Source organism: Uloborus diversus, chromosome 1 (genome assembly GCF_026930045.1).
Source record: "Uloborus diversus isolate 005 chromosome 1, Udiv.v.3.1, whole genome shotgun sequence".
Classification (NCBI taxonomy): domain Eukaryota; kingdom Metazoa; phylum Arthropoda; class Arachnida; order Araneae; family Uloboridae; genus Uloborus; species Uloborus diversus.
This window is the reverse complement of record NC_072731.1, coordinates 168,572,773-168,595,113: the sequence shown is the minus strand read 5'-3', so window position 1 is coordinate 168,595,113 and position 22,341 is coordinate 168,572,773. Positions and strand designations below refer to the sequence as shown.

Here is a 22,341-nt window from a genome sequence, read left to right as displayed (position 1 = left end):
AAAAATTCCTATCACATAGGGACTTATGGGAACTTTATGATAACGTTGAAGTTCAAATTCGGAATTTAAACTCCCTCGGTGTTACATCCGGTAGTTACGGACACTTGCTTGCACCTATTTTATTGAAGTTGATTCCAACTGAAATGGCCCTGGCTTTCAATCGTAAAAGGTCAAGTATGACAAATATGGACATTGATGAACTTCTAACATTTATTTAAAAAAAAGTTCAATCTCGTAAAGCAACAATTCATCTGCAGAATTCTGAAAAATATTCTTTAAGTAGTAAAGAAAAAAAAATAATAAACAGTAGACTAGTAATTACAAATGGGATATTCCCACGACTTCTACATTAACTACAAATTCAGAAAGTGTTTGTATATTTTAATATTCAGCAGAACATGATTTGAAATCATGCAAGTCAAAGCCTATTTCTGACAAAAGTTAAAAATTGCGTAAGAATGGGCGATGTTATGTTTGTTTTCGTAAATACCACCTATCCTCAAATTGCAAATTTAAAACTGAGAGTTGCAAAATACGCAATGGTAACTTTCATCACACATCAATTCGTATTAGAGGTGCGACATCGATGGCAAAACGTCGATGCTTCAAAACATCGATGTTCGAAATTAAAACATCGATGATATTGATACATCGACTAAAAAACATCGATGTTTTCAAACGATGTTTCGAAACATCGATCTTTTTATCAATATATAACATACATTTTTGAGTGTACAACACTAGACTTAAATGTATATGATAATCTCTATCAAACGTTTCTTAGTGGATCAGTAAATTCTTTTTTTGGCATTGCATCAATTCATTTATACACCAATTTTTTTTTTTTTTTTAGAAATTTCTAAGTAAAGCCAATATTAAATTATATACATATATTTTCTAACCAATTACGTACAACACCACATTTCGCAAGTCAACAGAAAAAATAAACAAATCAGACCAGAGAAAGCTCTTCTGTCGCCGTTTATGCTTATAAAACATTGAAAAAATGCCATGTTAATTTTGAATGCATTCATTTTATACTCCGTTGAAGCTTAAACAGTTTTGGGAAATTTCAGATAATCTAAACACCAGCAGCTGCGAATTTACTTTCTTTGAATTTTTCTATGCTATTTTCTAAGCAATGACTATTCTGAATCAACCTTGGAGAAACAATTTGAGGAGCATGTGTGGTGGTTTTAAGAAGCATTTTGAAATTTGGCGGAGCAGCTCCGTATTTTGCATGATTCAATAAAAAAACGAAGACCACTTAATTGCTTTTGAGCTTTGATAATCATTTTAAGCACTAGCATAAAAATAAAAAACAGCTTTAAACACTATGTCATGCTCGAAAACGCTCGGCCGGGAAATGCGGAGCAAACTAACTTTTTTGCAGAGCTCAGGAGTTTCGCAATTTTTGCGGAGCAGTTGGCATCACTGTTTGAGCTTATTTTGCATGGTAGCTGACAGGAGCTCAGCTCCTACAAATTTAGATGTTTCCGAGAGTTCAATGCTTTTGGGTCAATTTACAGATACTACCATCGTTTTTTCCCACCCCCCTTATCTTGAAGATCGATGTTTTGAATCATTGATGTTTTTCAATCGATGTCGCTTCTCTGTAAAAAATTTTGTTACAATTTTCAATTAAAATATAAAAACATCAACATCGAAAGAACATCGAACCCAACGACGAATTTTGGAAACGATCCAACATCGATGTTCCAAAAACATCGAAAGTAAAACATCGATGTTTTAACAAAAACATCAATGTTTCCAAAACATCGACATCGATGTCGCACCCCTAATTCGTATCAATAAAACTTTCAAACCCGCCAATGCAAACAGAGATACTGAGGGAGAATCAATTATTATTTTAGTTTCTCATTGTCGGAAAAATATTACTAATGTAAATACTAAAGAGGTAATTTTGCAAACTTCATGCGTTAAGGTAGAATCTGTTTCGAATTCTAAATTGACTTTAATTCTTTAAGACACGGGAAGTCAAAAAACTTATGTCACAGAGAATTTAATTTCAGAATAAAATCCTCCAGTTTTAAGGCAAAAAAGACTTCAGATATTTCATTTGGAGCTTTTAAACCGCAAGTTAAAAATTTTGATGTCGCTGAGTTGAAGTTATCTCATGTAGATGATAAATCGCGTTGTATTCAAATTGAAGCGTAGTAACAGATGTGATTTCGAGTGTTAGTATTTACTCCCCACCACTTACCAAAGAAGTTATGACTAAACTAGTGTCATACAAATTTTCGAGTGTGTTCTCAAATCGAGTTATTAATTGGTGCGGATTATTTTTACCAAATCTGTTATGGACCGGTTGAAAAGTTTACAAAATCACTCTTTCTGTGTGATAGTTTGTTGGGGTACTCGCTTTGCGGTTTTGTAGAGGATGGATCAATGAAAGGGGAAAGAAAATCTGTTTGAAGTTTTTCAGTCGTAAGTAGCAAGCTAAGCCCTGATAATGAGCTTGAAAGCTTAAGATTTTTATGGAAATTGGAATCACTCGGGATTATGCCATCTATGGAAAATGTTTCAGAAGTAGAAAGGGAAATAATTGATAAATTTGAATCTAACTTAAAGTTTGTAAATAACAGATACGAAACTTCTTTATTATGGAAAGAAGATAAGTCTAAAGTTGCGAATAATTTCAGAATTGCAAGAAATCGCTTTGACGATTTAAGTAGAAAACTTGAAAAGGACATTAATTTATTTGATAGTTATAAAGCTATTGTTTTGGAACAGGAACGTAATGGGGTTATAGAACCATGTTCTGATTCAAAAATCGAAAATAGTTATTTCATGCCTCATAGACCAGTAGTAAGAGAGGATAAGGTAACCTCTAAAGTTAGAATGGTGTTTGATGCTTCTTCAAAGGAGAAACATTTAAATTCTTTGAATGATTGTTTATTCCCCGGACCTAATCTTAATCCAAACGTTCTTGATATAATACTTAGTTTTAGGAAACATAATGTTGCATTTTGCGCCGATTTAGAAAAAGCTTTTTTGCAAATTGGAATTGCGGAAGAGGACAGGAATTACCTGAAATTTATATGGTTTAGTAACGAAAGGGGTGAATTAAAATTTATGAGATTTTCGAGGGCGGCTTTTGGGGTAAGCTGTTCCCCCTTTATTTTGGCTTCTACGATCAAGCATCATATTAAAAAATATGAAAATCATCCCCAAGTAGTTAATATTTTGGATTCATCCATTTATGTAGATGATTTGATATCTGGTGCGAAATCTGATAAAGAAGTGTATTACATATCATCGACAGCTTCAGATATTTTTAAAGAAGCTGGAATGAATTTGCGGAAATTTAATACTAATTCCGTAAAACTTCGAAAAATGTGGGAAGAAAAGGGAATGTGTGAAACAGCTGAACTTCGTAATGATACCTTAAAGATATTGGGTTTACTATGGAATACCAATTCTGATAGCTTGCATTTTGACGTTCCAGACTTTCGCGAGGATTGTAAAATCAATCCTTCAAAACTCGTTGTTTTGAAAACTGTTCTAAAGATATTTGATCCTCTTGGAATTCTTTCACCATTTACTGTTAGGATGAAAAGTTTGTTGCAAGAAACTTGGCAGCGAGGTATAGGATGGGACGAAAACTTACCTAATGATCTAAAATATGAGTGGGAAAGTTGGTGTTCAGAAATTGATCATTTACTCAAGTTTGAGATGCCCCGTAAATGTTTTCCGGGGGTTTAGAAAATTTTGTGTGTGATACCATAGAACTTCATACTTTTTCTGATGCAAGTCCTAAAGCTCATGGTGCTGTTGTGTGCTGTTGCATATTTTTGATGTGCCAAAAATGAAATTGATCATTTACTCAAGTTTGAGATGCCCCGTAAATGTTTTCCGGGGGTTTAGAAAATTTTGTGTGTGATACCATAGAACTTCATACTTTTTCTGATGCAAGTCCTAAAGCTCATGGTGCTGTTGTGTGCTGTTGCATATTTTTGATGTGCCAAAAATGATAATGAAATTCGCACCAGTCTTGTTTGGGCAAAATGTAGGGTTCCCGCTATAAAACGTTTGACAATCCCTCGCCTCGAACTAATGGGTGCGATAATAGCTGCTAGGAATGCAAATATTTAAAAACTGTTTTTAGTTCTCATGATTTAGATGTCCATATTTGGTCAGATTCCACTGTAGCGCTACATTGGGTAAAGGGTTCACTGATAAACTGGAAGCCTTTTGTGGCAAACAGGGTAGAAGAAATAGTCTTTGACTTACCCCAGAATTTGGAATTTTACTCCAGGGAAAACTAATCCTGGAGATTTGTTGATCAAAGGGGAAAGTTTAACTAGCCTTGTAGAAAATACATTATGGTTTGAAGGTCCAGATTGGTTATCAATGCCTAAAGAAATGTGGCCGAAGCATGACATTCTTCCCAGTAATAATGATTATTTGATTAAAAAGAGGTCCAAATTAAATTTTATTCAGACTTTCCTGCAATGTTAAATTACTTACAGAACCATTGCTGGATTTAGGAAAATTAAGTAAACTTAATCGTGTATACAACATCACCGCTTGGATTTTCAGGTTCCTTAATAAGCATTGATAAGAAAAAGACTAAGCTGTCAGGTGAGTTTATTACTGGAGAAATTACAAAATGGGAAAAATATTGGTTAAAGCAATTTTTGTGCTTCAAAACGTTGGATTACTGATTATTTCAACAAACTGTGTTCACTCTTGAGATTGAAGAACTGAAACGGGAAGAACCTATCAATAAAAATTCTCCTTTATACAATTTAAACCCTAAATTGGATGAAGATGGTTTATTATATTTATCGGGAAGACTTCGCTTATCTGATCTACCTCTAAGAGAAAAAAATCCTGGGATACTCCCAGGCGGGGAACAATTCACAAAACTGCTAATTCGTCAGACCCGTGAAAAAGTTTATCATTATGGAGTACCCACAACCTTGGCTCATGTTTGAGAAACATATTACATCATCAAAGGAAGGAAATATGTTAAATCTGTGCTGAAATCTTGCATTATTTGCAAAAAATTTAAAGTTAGACCTGGCAAAGAAGAAACTGCTCCTTTACCGAAGGATAGGATAATTGAATCACCCCCGTTTGAGACCTGTGCTGTTGATTTCGCCGGCCCTATTTATATCAAAACTAAATCGGGCCCGGAAAGAGCTTACATTGTACTTTTCACCTGTGGAGTTACCAGAGCTGTTCATCTGAAAGTAGCATCTGACCTCAGCACTGAAACCTTCATCTTAGCACATCACCTTCATCACCGAACCATTGTTTCGGTCACTCGTCCGGTCTGAGCTAATTCTATATTAGGTACCAGTTTGTTTGGCACTCTTGGCTTCCTTAAGAGGTTTTTTCATCTCCAGCTCAGTCACTTTCCTATGCCGAGCCGATGAGTGTTAATAAGCACGAAACTGCAGTCCTCGGGTGGAAATGACTGAGCTGATGGTGTATTTCATGTATAATTCTATTTGTTTTATGTTAATAAATGTTGCTTGTCTAAAATTGTGACCAAAGGAACAGAATTACAAACAATTTTAAACCTGCAAAAATTGGAGCTGCTGAGTTCTTTTACTGCTCATTGAAACAATTAATCAGTCTCGCTGAGAATCTAAAAGGAAAAATTATTGATTTGTTGAGTCTAAACATGCTATTCAAATGCGCAATTTTTTACACTGAAAGCAAGTGACTTTAATTAATGCATACATTGGCATGTACCTTCTTCATGTGGAGCCGTGAATGCTATTTCGGTATGTCTACAGTGCACAAGGTTGAGCAACGGAGGTGCAAGAAATTTGCTATGCCCTATTTTGGTTCTTGCGGTGAATATCTTGTATTATAATTTGAGCAATTGTAGTCTTTTTGTGATTTTTATTTCGTAGTAATTCCATGGTTTCGTATTATACATAAAAAATACGGTATGCACATTTGTATTTTATTTAGATGTGCGTAATATTTATATATTGTAGGCCATAATTTAAGTTAACTTTTTAGTCCCGAAAAGTAAGACTTGACCATTATTACTTGATCCCCCTCCCTCTGCTAAAAAAACCCCGCTATCTCGGTGATGTGGGTTTTTTTACAATGTTCTACATTTTGAAACATTTTCTTCAGAATCAAACTAAATATTGGTCAATACGAAATCCAGAAATAGCCAACTTGCTTTCTGGACAGCATACTAAGTATTGGAAATTTAGGATGCATTTTAGCCGTTTGCCCATTTTTTAAGTAATTATTAGACTAATATGAGCAATAATTATTTAAATCAATTTTCAAGATTTATTTCTTTTAATTGTTTTGGTAAAATATTTTGAGTAACTGAAACTGGCTATCTCTTTCTTAAAAGCAACTCAATGCAAGATTTACTTACAAGAGAAAAAGTCAGATTTCAAAAGTCAGTTTCGAACGCCCCTCTCTTACATCCGCACTTACTCGAAATAACTTCGAGATATGAAGTAAAAACGTACACTGTGTTCTAAAATTAAAAATGTACAGATTGTTTTTCTTTTGATTAATTAAATTCCAAACGTATTTTTTTCCATATTACATTTGTCTACAAAACCTCACCTCAGGTGTTAACTATATTTTGCTCGAACGTTACAGCATAAAGGAGCTCAAAAGACATTTGAACGACGGCGCCGATCAGGCTTGGCGCGGGCTTGCACGCACTAAAGATGTTTGAAATCGAATGAGTGCAGAAAATACAAATACTTATCTTTAATAGATATTTTTTTTAATAAAATGTTATTTTTTGCTTTTCAATAAGACCTCCAGAAACTGCAGCTATTTATTATTTTACGTTAAAAAATTTGATTGAACTTTAAATTATATATTTTCAAAAATTAAGAATCATTATATTCCAAGAATTACTTCACCAAAAATAAATAACAGGTCCTTCCCAATAAAATAACCACATGCTAAATATTGCTTTAAAAATTGATTACTTCTCAAAGATTTAGAGTATTATTATCAATCCCAATTCATCTGTCGATTTAAAAATTAAAATTATGTTTTGAGTCAGCGAGAGGAAAGTAAAAGCGACACTTCGAAAATCTCTTGTAAGTTTTCAAAATTGCGTTCTCTGCAAACCTAGTTTATACCCATATTTTAGCCGTTTTCCTCCTTTTCCTTTACGTCTGTCATTAAGACGGCTGAAACGTTCCAAGAAAAATAAAACACTTACTTTCCAACAATACTTTCTAAAACACTACTTTTTCCAGCGCTTTGACATCCGACCACCACAATTTGAGGCAAAGAAATTTTCAAACTGTGACCACCAGCGGCCAGTTTATTCTGCAGTTGATTCACAAGCTCTATCAAGTCGCATTCATCTCCAATCCCTTGTTCAAGTGAATGGTACACTAAGAAAAATTACGGTAAATCAGTGTCGTCAAAATAAATAAATTCCTTAGTGCAGAGAAGTAACCTACGTTTTGTAGCACAAAATTACAGAGTACTGCAGACACGTGTTTCGGGGTTTCACGGAACCCCTTTCTCAATGCAAAATAGTTTTCCTTTGGATGTAAAAGATGCCCGGTATAAGATATCCGGTTATTATGTAAATACATCCGATTAAAAATCTTTTACCGGATATATAAACTTCTAAAAGCTACTTATTTTGCATTGAAAAAGGGGGGGCCCTTAAAAACCCGAAACACGTGAATACAGTAACTTGTAATTATGTGCTACAAAAAGTGAAGCGTCAAAGTAATATAATGCCCAACTGTGCGCTATGTGAATTAATAACACGATAAAATACCTCAAAGCTACACACCACTTGTTGATATTTACTCACTGTTGTTTGTCATTAAAATAAGAGCTCAACTGGGAAAAAATGTTTCAAAAAAAAAAATAAATGTCTCACCTGTATTCTGATTAACCACTGTTTAACGAATTCAACCAATCAACAGCAAAATTCGAGTATTAAGCACCAGTAACAGACATGCTTAAGACATCGCTCTCAGGTTAACTCAGTTTTCTGCGCTTTTTAAAGCATTTAGGCTTTTTAAACTATTTTTCTCTTATTCAACTACTAGGGCTGGGCGAGGTAGGAATTTCTACATCGTGATGCATCGCTAACCTTACATCGCGATGTAGCGATGCATCACGATGTAAGGTTTTTTTTTTTTTAACTAAACTTGCTTGTTAGGGTTTTAGTTACAAAATAGATACAAGGTGTATAAAGATTATGTATCATGCGAAAATTGGTTTAAAACAGGACAGATGGTTTTTACCGTATAAAGCTGTCCAAAAGTATGCTATATCGAGTTGTTTACACTAGGGTGTGTTGAGATAATTTTATAAGGCTTTTATTCTTTCAAGGCAATTACATATATCTTTCAGTAACTCAAACTCATTTAGCCAGTGGCGGCTTGTAGGAGGGGCCAGAGGGGGGGACGGGGCCAATCACTTTCCTGAGAAAATAATTTATAACTTTTTATTTATTTTCCTCTTTTTTTTTTTCGTGCGTACCTGCTTGAAATTGAAAAAAAAAAAAAAAGAGCTTTACCGTATTGTCCAACGTATAATCTGCTAAAAAAGTTTAAAAAATAATGAGGGGCGGATTATGTGTGGGTCCCCCCTCCCCCAACACTGACGTATTGAACCTCAATCTGTATGTTGTTTATTTTACATAGATCGAATGTTCTTGCGTGATTCAGGTTAGCTAAAACAAACAACATACAGTAAAAAAAAGGAATTCATTTGCACAAGATTTCATCGTTTGCTGTCTTCTTGACTCTTTGTCTTCAAGTAATTAGCGTACTACAATGACAATTTAGAAAAGAAATCATAGATTTTTTAGATTTTTTTTCTTTTTTAAGTTTTGAATATACCTAAAAAATTATTACTTTTTCACGTTTTTAATTTAGTTGCTAAAATTTCAATAGTTACAGCTAACTGGCCGGCCAGTTGCCCCTCGCCCTTCCCCCCGCGTTCAAAAATATTACGGAACGTCTCAACTTTTATTGCCAGATCTTCAATTTCCAGGAAAGTCTCCGAATACCTTTCAACTTCGCTTAAAATTACGTTCGAAAATCGCCTAAAATTGCGTTTTTGGAGCCTCAATTTCGAAAGATTGCTATCTCTAATGTTACCAAACATGTTCCTACAATCGCGTTTTTAAGACTTCATTTTCAGAAAATATTCAGGCAAGGGCCAGCGAACCGTCTTTCTTAAACATCATCAAAAAAAAAAAAAAAGGTTTTTTTAAACAACCACTTATGAAAAATTTAAGAGGAAGTCTCTGAACATCTCCTCATAATATCATAGAATATTGTGCTTAAGCTTTTGGGATTTCAATTACGAAAAAAAAAATCCAGGGGAGAGCTCCAGAGCCCCTTCCCGTGAAAATATTTCAAGTTTATCTACAATGCGTTTTTGGAACTGCAATTTCGAAAAATTGGAGGGGGGAGGAAGGATTGATTTCTATTTATTTTTCGAAAAAAGATCACGGAGAGTCCCGGAGCTCCATCTCTTACCAACGTCAATAAATATGGTCTGTAACTGCGTTTTAAGGATTCAATTTCTACAAATTTCCGCGGAGTCCATTGTACTGTTCTTTCCACAAACATCGCCAAAGATAATCTTGTTGAATCTCCCTTTTAGTTTCTTTTGGCGAGAAAATATCTCGCCAGTTTTTACAGCAAATCTAAGTTTAAGTTTAAATTGAAACATTGCTTTAGGTTTTGCGATTCCGATTGATGTGGATTTTGAAGGGAGCCGCTGGCCCTTGAAATACCAGCATGAACCATTCCTATGGTTTTAATTTTATTTTGTTTATGTTAATAAAAGTTAGTTTTGTTTTAGTTGATGGTTGTAATGTGGTTACTTGTGTAACATTTTGACCAAATGAACAAATTTACGAACAATATTTAAAACCTCCAAAATTGGAACTGCTGAGTTCTTTTACTGGCGTCCGCGACAGGACTTGATATTGTGATCAGCTGAATCTGAAAAGTCTTGAAATTTACACAGGTAAGCTCAGTTTATTATTATACCTGTTGTAAATATTGCATTGAATGAAAATGACAAGTACATTAGAAATCCTAAAGAAGAAACGCGGAGGTTTAAGAACACAGACTTCAAAACTGTGTAACAAAATAGATACAGCACTAGAAAGTGAGGAAATCGCAGCAGAGAAGAAAATTGATCTTTTAAGTATTTATAAAGACCAATTAAATGAAAAGTACGACTGCTTGAAAAAATTAAATTCGGATATCCAAGATCTGACTGCCGAGTCAGAATTTGAAAATGAAATAGAAACTTCTGAACATTATAGCGAAAGAATAATAGAATTTCGGTACAAGATTACTAAGTTTTTAAATGAACGTGCTGCTGAAAGTCAAAAGGAATTGTTTGAGTCATCAATCTCGAAAGATGAAAGTAGTTCTCAATCCTTCAAAGTTGAGCGTTGTATGAAACTTCCTAAACTTACCATACATAAGTTTTATGGGGACAGCAGTTGCTGGTTGGAATTTTGGGGCCAATTTTCTAATGCCATTGATAAAAACAAAAGTTTATCTCCTATCGACAAATTTTCATATTTGAAGTCTCTACTTGGTGGCAGCGCTTATAATGCTGTTGCTGGATTTTCACTTACGGCAGAAAATTACAAATCAGCTGTAGATTCGTTGAAAAACAGATATGGTAGAAATGATTTAGTCATTAATGCGCATATGAGTAAGCTGTTAAATTTAAAACCAGTGAAAAATTCCTATCGCATAAGGGACTTAAGGGAACTTTATGATAATGTTGAGGTTCAAATTCGAAATTTAAACTCCCTCGGTGTTACATCCGGTAGTTACGGACACTTGCTTGCACCTATTTTATTGAAATTAATTCCAACTGAAATGGCCCTGGATTTCAATCGTAAACGGTCAAGTATGACAGATATGGACATCGATGAACTTCTAACATTTATAAAAAATGAAGTTCAATCTCGTGAAGCAACAATTCATCTGCAGAATTCTGAAAAATATTCTTCAAGTAGTAAAAAAGAAAAAAATAAACAGCAGACTAGTAATTACAAATGGGATATTCCCACGACTTCTACATTAACTACAAATTCAAAAAGTGTTAGTATATTTTGCGATTCAACAGAACATGATTCGAAATCATGCAAGTCGAAGCCTATTTCTGACAAACGTGAAAAATTGCGGAAGACTGGGCGATGTTATGTTTGTTTTCGTAAATATCACCTATCTTCAAATTGCAAATTTAAAACTGAGAGCTGCAAAATATGCAATGGTAACTTTCATCACACATCAATTTGTACCAATAAAACTTTCAAACTCGCAAATGTAAACAGAGATACTGGGGGAGAATCAATTATTACTTCAGTTTCTCATTGTCGGAAAAATATTACTAATGTAAATACTAAAGAGGTAGTTTTGCAAACTTCATGCGTTAAGGTGGAATCTGATTCGAATTCTAAATTGTCTTTATTTCTTTATGACACGGGAAGTCAAAAAACTTATGTCACAGAAAATTTAATTTCAGAATTAAACCCTCCAGTTTTAAGGCAAGAAAGACTTCAGATATTTTCATTTGGAGCTTTTAAACCGCAAATTAAAAATTTTGATGTCGTTGAGTTGAAGTTATCTCATGTAGATGATAAATCGCGTTGTATTCATATTGAAGCGTTAGTAACAGATGTGATTTCGAGTGTTAGTATTCACTCCCCACCACTTGGCAAAGAAGTTATGACTAAACTAGTGTCATACAAGTTTTCGAGTTGTGATAACGTAGGTGGTTCTCAAATCGAGTTATTAATTGGTGCGGATTATTTTTACCAAATCTGTTATGGACCGGTTGAAAAGTTAACAAAATCACTCTTTCTGTGTGATAGTTTGTTGGGGTACTCGCTTTGCGGTTTTGTAGAGGATGGGTCAATGAAAGGGGAAAGAAAATCTGTTTGTAGTTTCTCAGTCGTAAGTAGCAAGCTAAGCCCTGATAATGAGATCGAAAGCTTAAGATTTTTGTGGGAATTGGAATCACTCGGGATTATGCAATCTAGGGAAAATGTTTCAGAAGTAGAAAAGGCAATAATTGATAAATTTGAATCTAACTTAAAGTTTGTAAATAACAGATACGAAACTTCTTTATTATGGAAAGAAGATAAGTCTAAAGTTGCGAATAATTTCAGAATTGCAAGAAATCGCTTTGACGATTTAAGTAGAAAACTTGAAAAGGACATTAATTTATTTGATAGTTATAAAGCTATTGTTTTGGAACAGGAACGTAATGGGGTTATAGAACCATGTTCTGATTCAAAAATCGAAAATAGTTATTTCATGCCTCATAGACCAGTAGTAAGAGAGGATAAGGTAACCTCTAAAGTTAGAATGGTGTTTGATGCTTCTTCAAAGGAGAAACATTTAAATTCTTTGAATGATTGTTTATTCCCCGGACCTAATCTTAATCCAAACGTTCTTGATATAATACTTAGTTTTAGGAAACATAATGTTGCATTTTGCGCCGATTTAGAAAAAGCTTTTTTGCAAATTGGAATTGCGGAAGAGGACAGGAATTACCTGAAATTTATATGGTTTAGTAACGAAAGGGGTGAATTAAAATTTATGAGATTTTCGAGGGCGGCTTTTGGGGTAAGCTGTTCCCCCTTTATTTTGGCTTCTACGATCAAGCATCATATTAAAAAATATGAAAATCATCCCCAAGTAGTTAATATTTTGGATTCATCCATTTATGTAGATGATTTGATATCTGGTGCGAAATCTGATAAAGAAGTGTATTACATATCATCGACAGCTTCAGATATTTTTAAAGAAGCTGGAATGAATTTGCGGAAATTTAATACTAATTCCGTAAAACTTCGAAAAATGTGGGAAGAAAAGGGAATGTGTGAAACAGCTGAACTTCGTAATGATACCTTAAAGATATTGGGTTTACTATGGAATACCAATTCTGATAGCTTGCATTTTGACGTTCCAGACTTTCGCGAGGATTGTAAAATCAATCCTTCAAAACTCGTTGTTTTGAAAACTGTTCTAAAGATATTTGATCCTCTTGGAATTCTTTCACCATTTACTGTTAGGATGAAAAGTTTGTTGCAAGAAACTTGGCAGCGAGGTATAGGATGGGACGAAAACTTACCTAATGATCTAAAATATGAGTGGGAAAGTTGGTGTTCAGAAATTGATCATTTACTCAAGTTTGAGATACCTCGTAAATATTTTCCGGGGGGTTTAGAAAATTTTGATACCATAGAACTTCACATTTTTTCTGATGCAAGTCCTAAGGCTTATGGTGCTGTTGCATATTTTCGATGTGCCAAAAATTATAATGAAATTCGGACCAGTCTTGTTTGGGCAAAATGTAGGGTTTCCCCTATAAAACGTTTGACAATCCCTCGCCTCGAACTTATGGGTGCGATAATAGCTGCTAGGATGTGCAAATATTTAAAAACTGTTTTTAGTTCTCATGTTTTAGATGTCCATATTTGGTCAGATTCCATTGTCGTGCTACATTGGATAAAGGGTTCACCGATAAACTGGAAGCCTTTTGTGGCAAATAGGGTTGAAGAAATACAGTCTTTGACTAACCCCAGAATTTGGAATTTTACTCCAGGGAAAGCCAATCCTGGAGATTTGTTGACCAGAGGGGAAAGTTTAACTAGTCTTGTAGAAAATACATTATGGTTTGAAGGTCCAGATTGGTTATCAATGCCTAAAGAAAGGTGGCCGAAGCATGACATTCTTCCCAGCAATAATGATTACTTGATTGAAAAGAGGTTCAAATTAAATTCTATTCAGCTTTCCTGCAATATTAAATTACTTACAGAACCATTGCTGGATTTAGGAAAATTTAGTAAACTTAATCGTGTATACAACATCACCGCTTGGATTTTCAGATTCCTTAATAACATTAATAAGAAAAAGACTAAGCTGTCAGGTGAGCTTACTACTGCAGAAATTTCAAAATCGGAAAAATATTGGTTAAAGTTAACTCAACAAACTGTGTTCACTCTTGAGATTGAAGAACTGAAACGGGAAGAACCTATCAATAAAAATTCTCCTTTATACAATTTAAACCCTAAATTGGATGAAGATGGTTTATTATATTTATCGGGAAGACTTCGCTTATCTGATCTGCCTCTAAGGGAAAAAAATCCTTGGATACTCCCGGGCGGGGAACAATTCACCAAACTGCTAATTCTTCAGGCCTATGAAAAAGTTTATCATTATGGAGTAGCCACAACCTTGGCGCATCTTCGAGAAACATATTACATCATCAAAGGAAGGAAATATGTTAAATCTGTGCTGAAATCTTGCATTATTTGCAAAAGATTTAAAGTTAGACCTGGCAAAGAAGAAATTGCTCCTTTACCGAAGGATAGGATAATTGAATCACCCCCATTTGAGACCTGTGCTGTTGATTTCGCCGGCCCTATTTTTATCAAAACTAAATCGGGCCCGGAAAAAGCTTACATTGTGCTCTTCACCTGTGGAGTTACTAGAGCTGTTCATCTGGAAGTAGCATCTGACCTCAGCACTGAAACCTTCATCTTAGCTTTCAAAAGATTTGTTTCACGTAGAGGACTCTGTAAAATTGTATACAGTGATAATGCCAAGACCTTTATCAAAACTGATAGTTTACTGAAGGAGATTTGGAGTAAGATTTCCAAAGCTGAGGTTCAACAGTATTTTACTAAAAACCGAATTGTGTGGAAATTTATTGTACCTAGAGCCAGCTGGCGGGGTGGGTTTTGGGAGCGTATGGTGCGTTCTGTCAAAACGCCCTTGAAGAAAGTTTTAGGACGATCTTGCTTGAGCTATGAAGAGATTCAAACCACTCTCACTGAGATCGAAGCTGTTATAAATGGAAGACCTTTAACTTACGTGTATGATGAAATTAACGAGCCATTTCCCCTAACTCCTTCTCATTTTCTGATAGGCAAGCGCCCAAATTTCTTTCCGGATATTCCTTCTGTGGCAGAACCAAAATCCAACAAAAAGACCCTCACGAAATTATTGAGATACAGAGATCAAATTTTAAACCATTTCTGGAAGCGTTGGAGAACGGAGTACTTAATGGAACTTCGATCTGCAAATCGCATCGTTCCAATAGATACTCCTACAAAATTCAAAATTGGAGACGTGGTTATAGTTCATGAAGACAAGGTTCCAAAACACATGTGGAAAATAGGAGTCGTTAAAGACCTTTTTTTCGGCAGAGACTCTAAAGTTAGATCTTGTGCTGTTCGAACGCCTTCAGGCGTTGTGAGGAGACCTATACAATTACTGTATAATTTAGAACTTGACATTGAGTCAGTGACTCAGTAAAAAAAATCTTCCGCATAAAATGTCATTTCTGTTTACTTTTAAATTGAACTTTATGTTATTTCATGTCTAATTCAGACTGTTATATATTTTAGTTAGCTGTTATTCATTTGAAGTTTACACCAAGTTTGTAAGTATGTTAATTTGTTTGATTGTTATTATGTTTAAAAAAAAAAGTTAAATATTTGAATTTTGCTGAACATTTCAATTGTTCATCCTGGGGGAGTGTGTTGAATCTCCCTTTTAGTTTCTTTTGGCGAGAAAATATCTCGCCAGTTTTTACAGCAAATCTAAGTTTAAGTTTAAATTGAAACATTGCTTTAGGTTTTGCGATTCCGATTGATGTGGATTTTGAAGGGAGCCGCTGGCCCTTGAAATACCAGCATGAACCATTCCTATGGTTTTAATTTTATTTTGTTTATGTTAATAAAAGTTAGTTTTGTTTTAGTTGATGGTTGTAATGTGGTTACTTGTGTAACATTTTGACCAAATGAACAAATTTACGAACAATATTTAAAACCTCCAAAATTGGAACTGCTGAGTTCTTTTAAATCTAAAATTTCGTTTTTACAACGAAGTTTCAAAATTGAGAGATATGATGATGAGCAAATCAAATCGATCAAATTGATGAGAATTTTTTCCTACCTTGCCCCCTCTCCCCTTAAAAATTATTTTCTAGTTGCGCCACTGTTATTTGTTGTGTTGTATTAACGTGTGTGCATATATCGTTACAAGATTATTGTTTTATTCAAAAAATATCTACCCATTGTTACACAGAAATTATTGATGATGATGATGTTGATGTCGTGAATGTGCATAAGCTCTCGTAGACAGTCTTTGCAACTTCGACAGCCTTATCTGTATAGAGAAGGTCCACTCGGTCTTCTAAGCCCATGTTAAAAAGTTTGGCCTGGATTGCTGGACAGCTGAAGATGTGTTGACGAGACAGTGGGATATCATCTGGGCAATGAGGACAAAAGTTGGTGTAACTACGCTGTCCGTCCGCAGAAATCCTCATCCCCTTTAAGTGATTTGTCCTAAGTCTGGTTATAATAGTCGATATAGCTCAGTCACAGTTCAAATCCGGAATGGAGTTTCTTTTCACTTGTTGACCGATTAGTCCTCGGCCAGCAACAGCGTTGGCGTCAACGAGGGTTAGGGAGTTGGATGGTTGAGGAGCATTACGGGATGCTTTTGCGACCTCAGTCTTCTCGTTACCAAAAATGTTTACGTGAGCCGGTATCCATTGTAAAATGCAGGATCTTTCTGCAGCAATGATTTTGTTTGTGAGCTCAATGATCTGATGGCTAATTTGACATTTGCCCTTCCTTATTATTACTTGTTTTAAATTACTGTTCATGTAGTTTCAAAGAAAATGTGACAAGTTATCAATAATTTGAAGAAAATAAAAAGTTTTTTTTTTCTTAGACTGCATAAAAATTCTGAATCTCGCTCATGGACGCCGCGGCGGCAGATTCATATGCAGAAGGATACACCCGCATGTAAATCGTTAAGAGTTTTTTTTTTTTTTTACTATGTTTTTCAATTTATTTATTTTTAGTTTTTTTAATTTAGCTTATATATTTTTATTTTATTTATTTTTTAGTGACACTGAGATGCATTTTCATCTTTGTAAAAGTTAATTAATTTATAATTTATACATATTTCTCTGATCACAAGATTTTTGCAATTCTGTAATTTGGTCTTGTTTAAAATAAAATACATTTTACTCATTCAAAATAATTAGATATTAAAAGATTAAAAATAGCATTACTATTAAAAATATTAAATTAATATTGCTTTTTAAAATTTATTTCTTTATTTTGAAAAGCCAGGGGGTGAAAGTGCCACCGTATCACGTTTTTCAAAAATGGGGGGCGGGGGGTGCGAGAGCACCCATAATCTGACCCCCTCACTTTTTCAAGGCACCAGCCGCCTCTGCATTTAGCCAAAAAATGATCATCCGCTTTTAATGATGTTTAAGAGTCTTTTTTTTTTTAAGCTGGAAAAAGTGAATGGGGGCCTGATAGCCGACACCTTCAATTTCCTTAAAACTTTCAGGATATTTTACTAGTATGGTGATAAGAAAAAGGGAAGTTTCTTTCCTCTTTAATTTGACTTCTTGGCCCTATTGTAGAGGTAAAAGTTAAGGGTCGTGAGAAAAAAAGAGCTAAATATATGATTGCTTTGCTTCAAAAGAAATTAGTAAACCAAGTCAATTCCTTTAAATAAGGATACTACTTGATACTAGGTACATGTTAGCATAAATATTTTGGTGGCTCACCCATGGCTTTGAGGGCAAAGGTCAATTGAAACTGCTACTTTTTTTTACTTTCTTTTGCCTTGTTTAGGTTCGGATATCTGCTAAAGCCATGAGTAACCCTTAGAAGTATATGATTAACGACTCACCACAGTATAGTACAAAGAAATATATAAAAAAAGCTTTCGTTTCTCTTGACTTTAGTAGTTAAACGGTCTCAAAGTCGATAATTTTTTTAAAAATGTCCGTTTCGAGGTCAATAACTTTGAGATACAGCTGCATTATAAATCCCAGTGGCGTAGTTTAAGATCCAGGTTAGAAACTCATGGCAATTAATCAACTTTTTTAATTACGCGGTCTCCAAGTTGATAATTTGAAACAAAAAGAATCAGTTTTATGTCAATTACTCTAAAACGCCCGAGTCAGTAACTTTGAGCAAAAGCTCTAATTATGCTCTACGTGATGTAGTTTTAGACTCATGTCAGAAAACCATTAGATAAATACATCTTACTTAATTAAACGGTCTCAAAAGTGAGGATTTCAGTATAAAAGAGCGCTTTTTCACGAATTTATATGAATGCTACTCAAAATCTTATGAGCTCAAACTCACATAAATACTATAACGAATCAACTGCCAAATCTATTTTAAGCTCCCAAAATTTCATGCTACCAGTGTGATAAACTTTTCTGTAACCTGACCACACGAATCTGATCCGCCATTTTGGAGCACTATATTTTGGCGATCCTAGATACTCAGGATTTGGATCTCGGAAGCTGAAAATTTGCATAGGTTAGTTTCAATGACATCTCAACACCTCTATAAAATTTTATCCCATTCGGGGATGATCGAGCAAGGACAGTTCGAGAAATTTAGGTCAGTTGACGTGGAATCACCCTGATATAACATTGTGGCAATTCACAAGCATCTTTTGTTATTTTTGACTTTATAATGATCATAAATCAATGCTATATTATAGGAAGAGGATTGCAGTTGGGTAAGAGATTGAGTTCATAATTGCAACAGAATTTGCATATACACTACTTAGTAATAAACTTTTATAAATAAATAAATTTATTAAATAAGGCTCAAAAGTAAAAATATAAATATACCTAAAAAAAAATCCTTAGACAAAACAAAAAATGCAGGTGAAATGTGCATAATGATTATAACACAGTGATTCTACGTCAACTGACCTGATTTTTCAAACTATCCCTGCTCGATCATCTTTCCTAATGCTGTTTTTCAGCTTCCGAGAACCGAATCCTGAGGATCTAGGACCTAAAAAATATAGTACTCCAAAACGGCGGATCAGATTTGTGAATTTGTGAGAAGAATTTCCATGTTGCGGTCAAGGTTACAGAAAATTTTATTACACTGGAAGCATAAAATTTTGGGAACTTTAAGTACAAAAGGCTGTTGATTCGTTCTAGTATTTATGCGTGTTTGAGCTCATAAGATTTTGAGTAGCACGTATATAAACTCGTGAAAAAACGCTCTTTTATACTGAAATCATCATTTTTGAGACTGTTTAATTAAGTAAGCTGATTAGATCTCATGGTTTTCTGACATGAGTCTAAATCTACACCACGTAGAGCATAATTACAGTTCTTGCTCAAAGTTATTGACTCAGGCGTTTTAGAATAATTGACCTAAAACTAATTCTTTTTGTTTCAAATTATCAACTTTGAGACTGCTTAATTAAAAAAGTTGATTAGTTGCCATGGGTTTCTAGGCGGGACCTTAAATTACACCACTCGGACTATAACTACAGCTGTATCCCAAAGTTGTTGACCCGTCACGATTAAAGTTATTGACCTTTAAACTTGGGCATTTAAAAAAATCATCGACTTTAAGACCGTTTAACTACTAAAGTCAAGAGAAACGAAAGCTATTTTTTCTATTTCTTAGTACTACACTGTGGTGAGTAGTTAATCATATACTTATTTCCGAGGGTTACTCACGGCTTTAGCAAATATCTGGGCCTAAACAAGGCAAAAAAAAGTTTTTAAAAAAATAGCAGTTTCAATTGACCTTTGCCCTCAAAGTCATGAGTGAGCCACCAAAGTATTTATGTTAGCATGTACCTAGTAGTATCAAGTAGTATCCACATTTAAAAGAATTGGTTCGGTTCACTCATTGCTTCAATCAACTTTGAAAAATTTTGAAAAGGGGATATTGGTGGAACAAAGAGGGTCAAAAAAGTTTTGCTGAAATTTTTCTGACACAAGGGTACATTTATCAATACTATCACTAAATCATAAGTCAGCTAAAGGATGATATTTAAAATACCTTTCTGTGAACTGTCTCAGATTAACTAAATAAACTGTTTTCTTACAGTAAATTGAGAAAGATCTCTAGGTTTTGTTTTCTTACAGTAAATTGAGAAAGATCTCTAGGTTTAAGTCTTCTTAAAAAGGACCCCGAGCCTAGCTGTTTGATAAAGATAGACTGCGTACATTAATCGTTTGATTGTTGAAAAATTTTCTTATAATTGTGCTATCAACGCGGAGTAAAATGCGTATATTGAAAATAACAGAAGGGCAATTCCATGGTGTCGGACGTAAAAAATGAAGAAAAATTTCTCAGTTTTAATTCCATTTACCAAATATAAACTGTTCCAAAATGATCAAATTTATTTACAAGATACTTACTACATCCCACTGAATAAAAAATCATGTTAGTTTTCCAAAATAGATCCCTAAAGTATAAATTAAAAAAATTTAAAGAGTTGGTGTCGGACGTAAACACACAAATAGTAAAATTGATGGTTCACTTAAAAATTATAAAAAGTCTGTGAATTGGCTTACATTTTAATTTTAAAAACAGCATAATTCTAAAGTACACTTATGATTGAAGCATATATCACAGTTTTCAAATGATATTATAAGGAATAAAATTATTTAAAAAAATATTTTTAGCTTGGTGTCGGACGTAAATTTTCGGTGTCGGACGTAAATTGTTCATATTGGATATAAACTATTGCTCTTAAATGTAAATACTACATAACAATGATTTCAGTTATAAATATGTAAATTATAGGTTACACATACTGAAACAAAATTTACCAAGTAAATTCAAAAGTAGGGTCGGTTCGAGGTTGGTTGGGGAAGTGGGACACTGGGGTAATTGGGTCACGCCCCCAAAACTGAAATATCCATATGGTTTTTATACTTTTTTACATTGATCATGTCATGGTTCATCATAGTGATCAGTTTTGCATATATTTGGGTTAAGTGGAATTTTTTTCTAGATCAGAGAACTTAGTTTAAAAAAAAAAAAATCTGAACAACATTTTTTGGCGAGTTTAAGCAGCATTTTTCAAAGAAGTGTTTCCCGGTTAGCATTTATTTTTTTATGATCATTAAACATTCATGTACAGTTTAACTTAAAGTGCATCATACTGCAATCAGAATTTTTGAGTAAAATATTATTAAAAACTGTTTTAGAGGAGGGGCCCCCACTTACCCCGTAAAATTTTGCTATAAGACGTCCCTACACTATGGGGTAAGTAGTCCCCCCCCCCTAACAGTGAGGATTTGAAAATCAAAAGCAACTTTGATGAAATATTTGTATTTGTGAAATAAGACAATTATGATGACTTAGGAATTGATAGTTCTGCTACAAAAGCTGGTGCTTAGTTATTTGTGAAACTAATATGAAAGAAAACCATCAAGATTTATATGGGTTGAATATTGATAATGGTTCTTCCTTAGTCAACTTTACATGGACGCAGTCATTTAGTGTTTCTGATTTCTTTTTACGCTTATAGTTTTGGCAAATTTGCCAAAATTGATCTTAATCATCTGTATTACGTTCATCCAACACATCTTTTCTCAAAAGGGGTCCTACTTACCCCTATCAACCCTAAATGTATATACAATAAATTCACTAAGTTGTTTTTTATGCATGTTTCACTTTAACTTTGAAATTGAAGGCATAAAAAGGAGAAACACAGTTGAAAACATATGTTATTTAAAGGAATGTAACAGTGTCGGACGTAAATGGTGTCGGACGTAAAAAATTTTTTACGTCCGACACCTAGATTTTAGTAAAAAATATTCACTTGTTACAAAATGAAAATAGGTTACATCTAAGTGATTGAAATTCTTACTTTGTACCCAAAAATATATGTATGTAGCTTTAAAATTATTGGCTAAGGATAATTAACTGCCCATTTTGGTGTCGGACGTAAAACACTTCATCTACCCCAGAGGAATTCTTTTACAAATCAAAATGAATTATATTTTGACACATTTTTGCAACATCACCAGCAACACTCTGTATCTTTAAATGGTTATTCGTCTCAATTCATAATATTAGCATGTATTTTTTGGAAAAAACAGAATTTCTTCGAGAGTTTCCAAATATGGTTTGAAAATACTCAAGATGTTGACCTTGGTTTAACCTGCTGTAACTTATTTATAACTGAAGTGATCAAATTTTAGACAGGCATTTCAAAATATACAACTCTTTACCTTTAAGATGACACCTCATTTGTTTACAAATTTTAATTTTGAAAATTTGATCATCTGGTTGACCTTATCATGGAATTGCCCAGAAGCGTCAATTTTCAATACACACGTTCACTCTAATTTTTACACAAAAGGTAATTTTTAACAAAACAAATATTTATAAGCTCACTTACTACAAGAGAAATTTTCTACACAAATTTCATAAATTCCTTCTTTACATATAGCGAAGCTTACGATATAGTTAAGTTGCAAGGTTAAATTCCGTTATTTTTTTATTTATTTATTTTTTTTTACTGCGTT

General features: G+C 33.9%; 1 protein-coding gene across 1 annotated transcript in view; it reads right to left on the bottom strand.

The window, feature by feature from the left end:
* Window positions 1-16,203, bottom strand: part of LOC129216978 (dynamin-1-like) — a gene marked incomplete at its 3' end in the record, with an annotated part of 50,533 nt that extends 34,330 nt beyond the window's left edge. Inside the window, exons 1-3 of the mRNA XM_054851205.1 lie at window positions 16,082-16,203; window positions 13,123-13,130; window positions 7,193-7,370 (exon numbers count right to left, since the gene is read on the bottom strand). Of these exons, the coding sequence (XP_054707180.1) occupies window positions 7,193-7,370; window positions 13,123-13,130; window positions 16,082-16,203 (308 nt within the window). The remainder of the gene's footprint in view (window positions 1-7,192; window positions 7,371-13,122; window positions 13,131-16,081) is intronic.
* Between the last annotated feature and the right edge of the window lie 6,138 nt (window positions 16,204-22,341).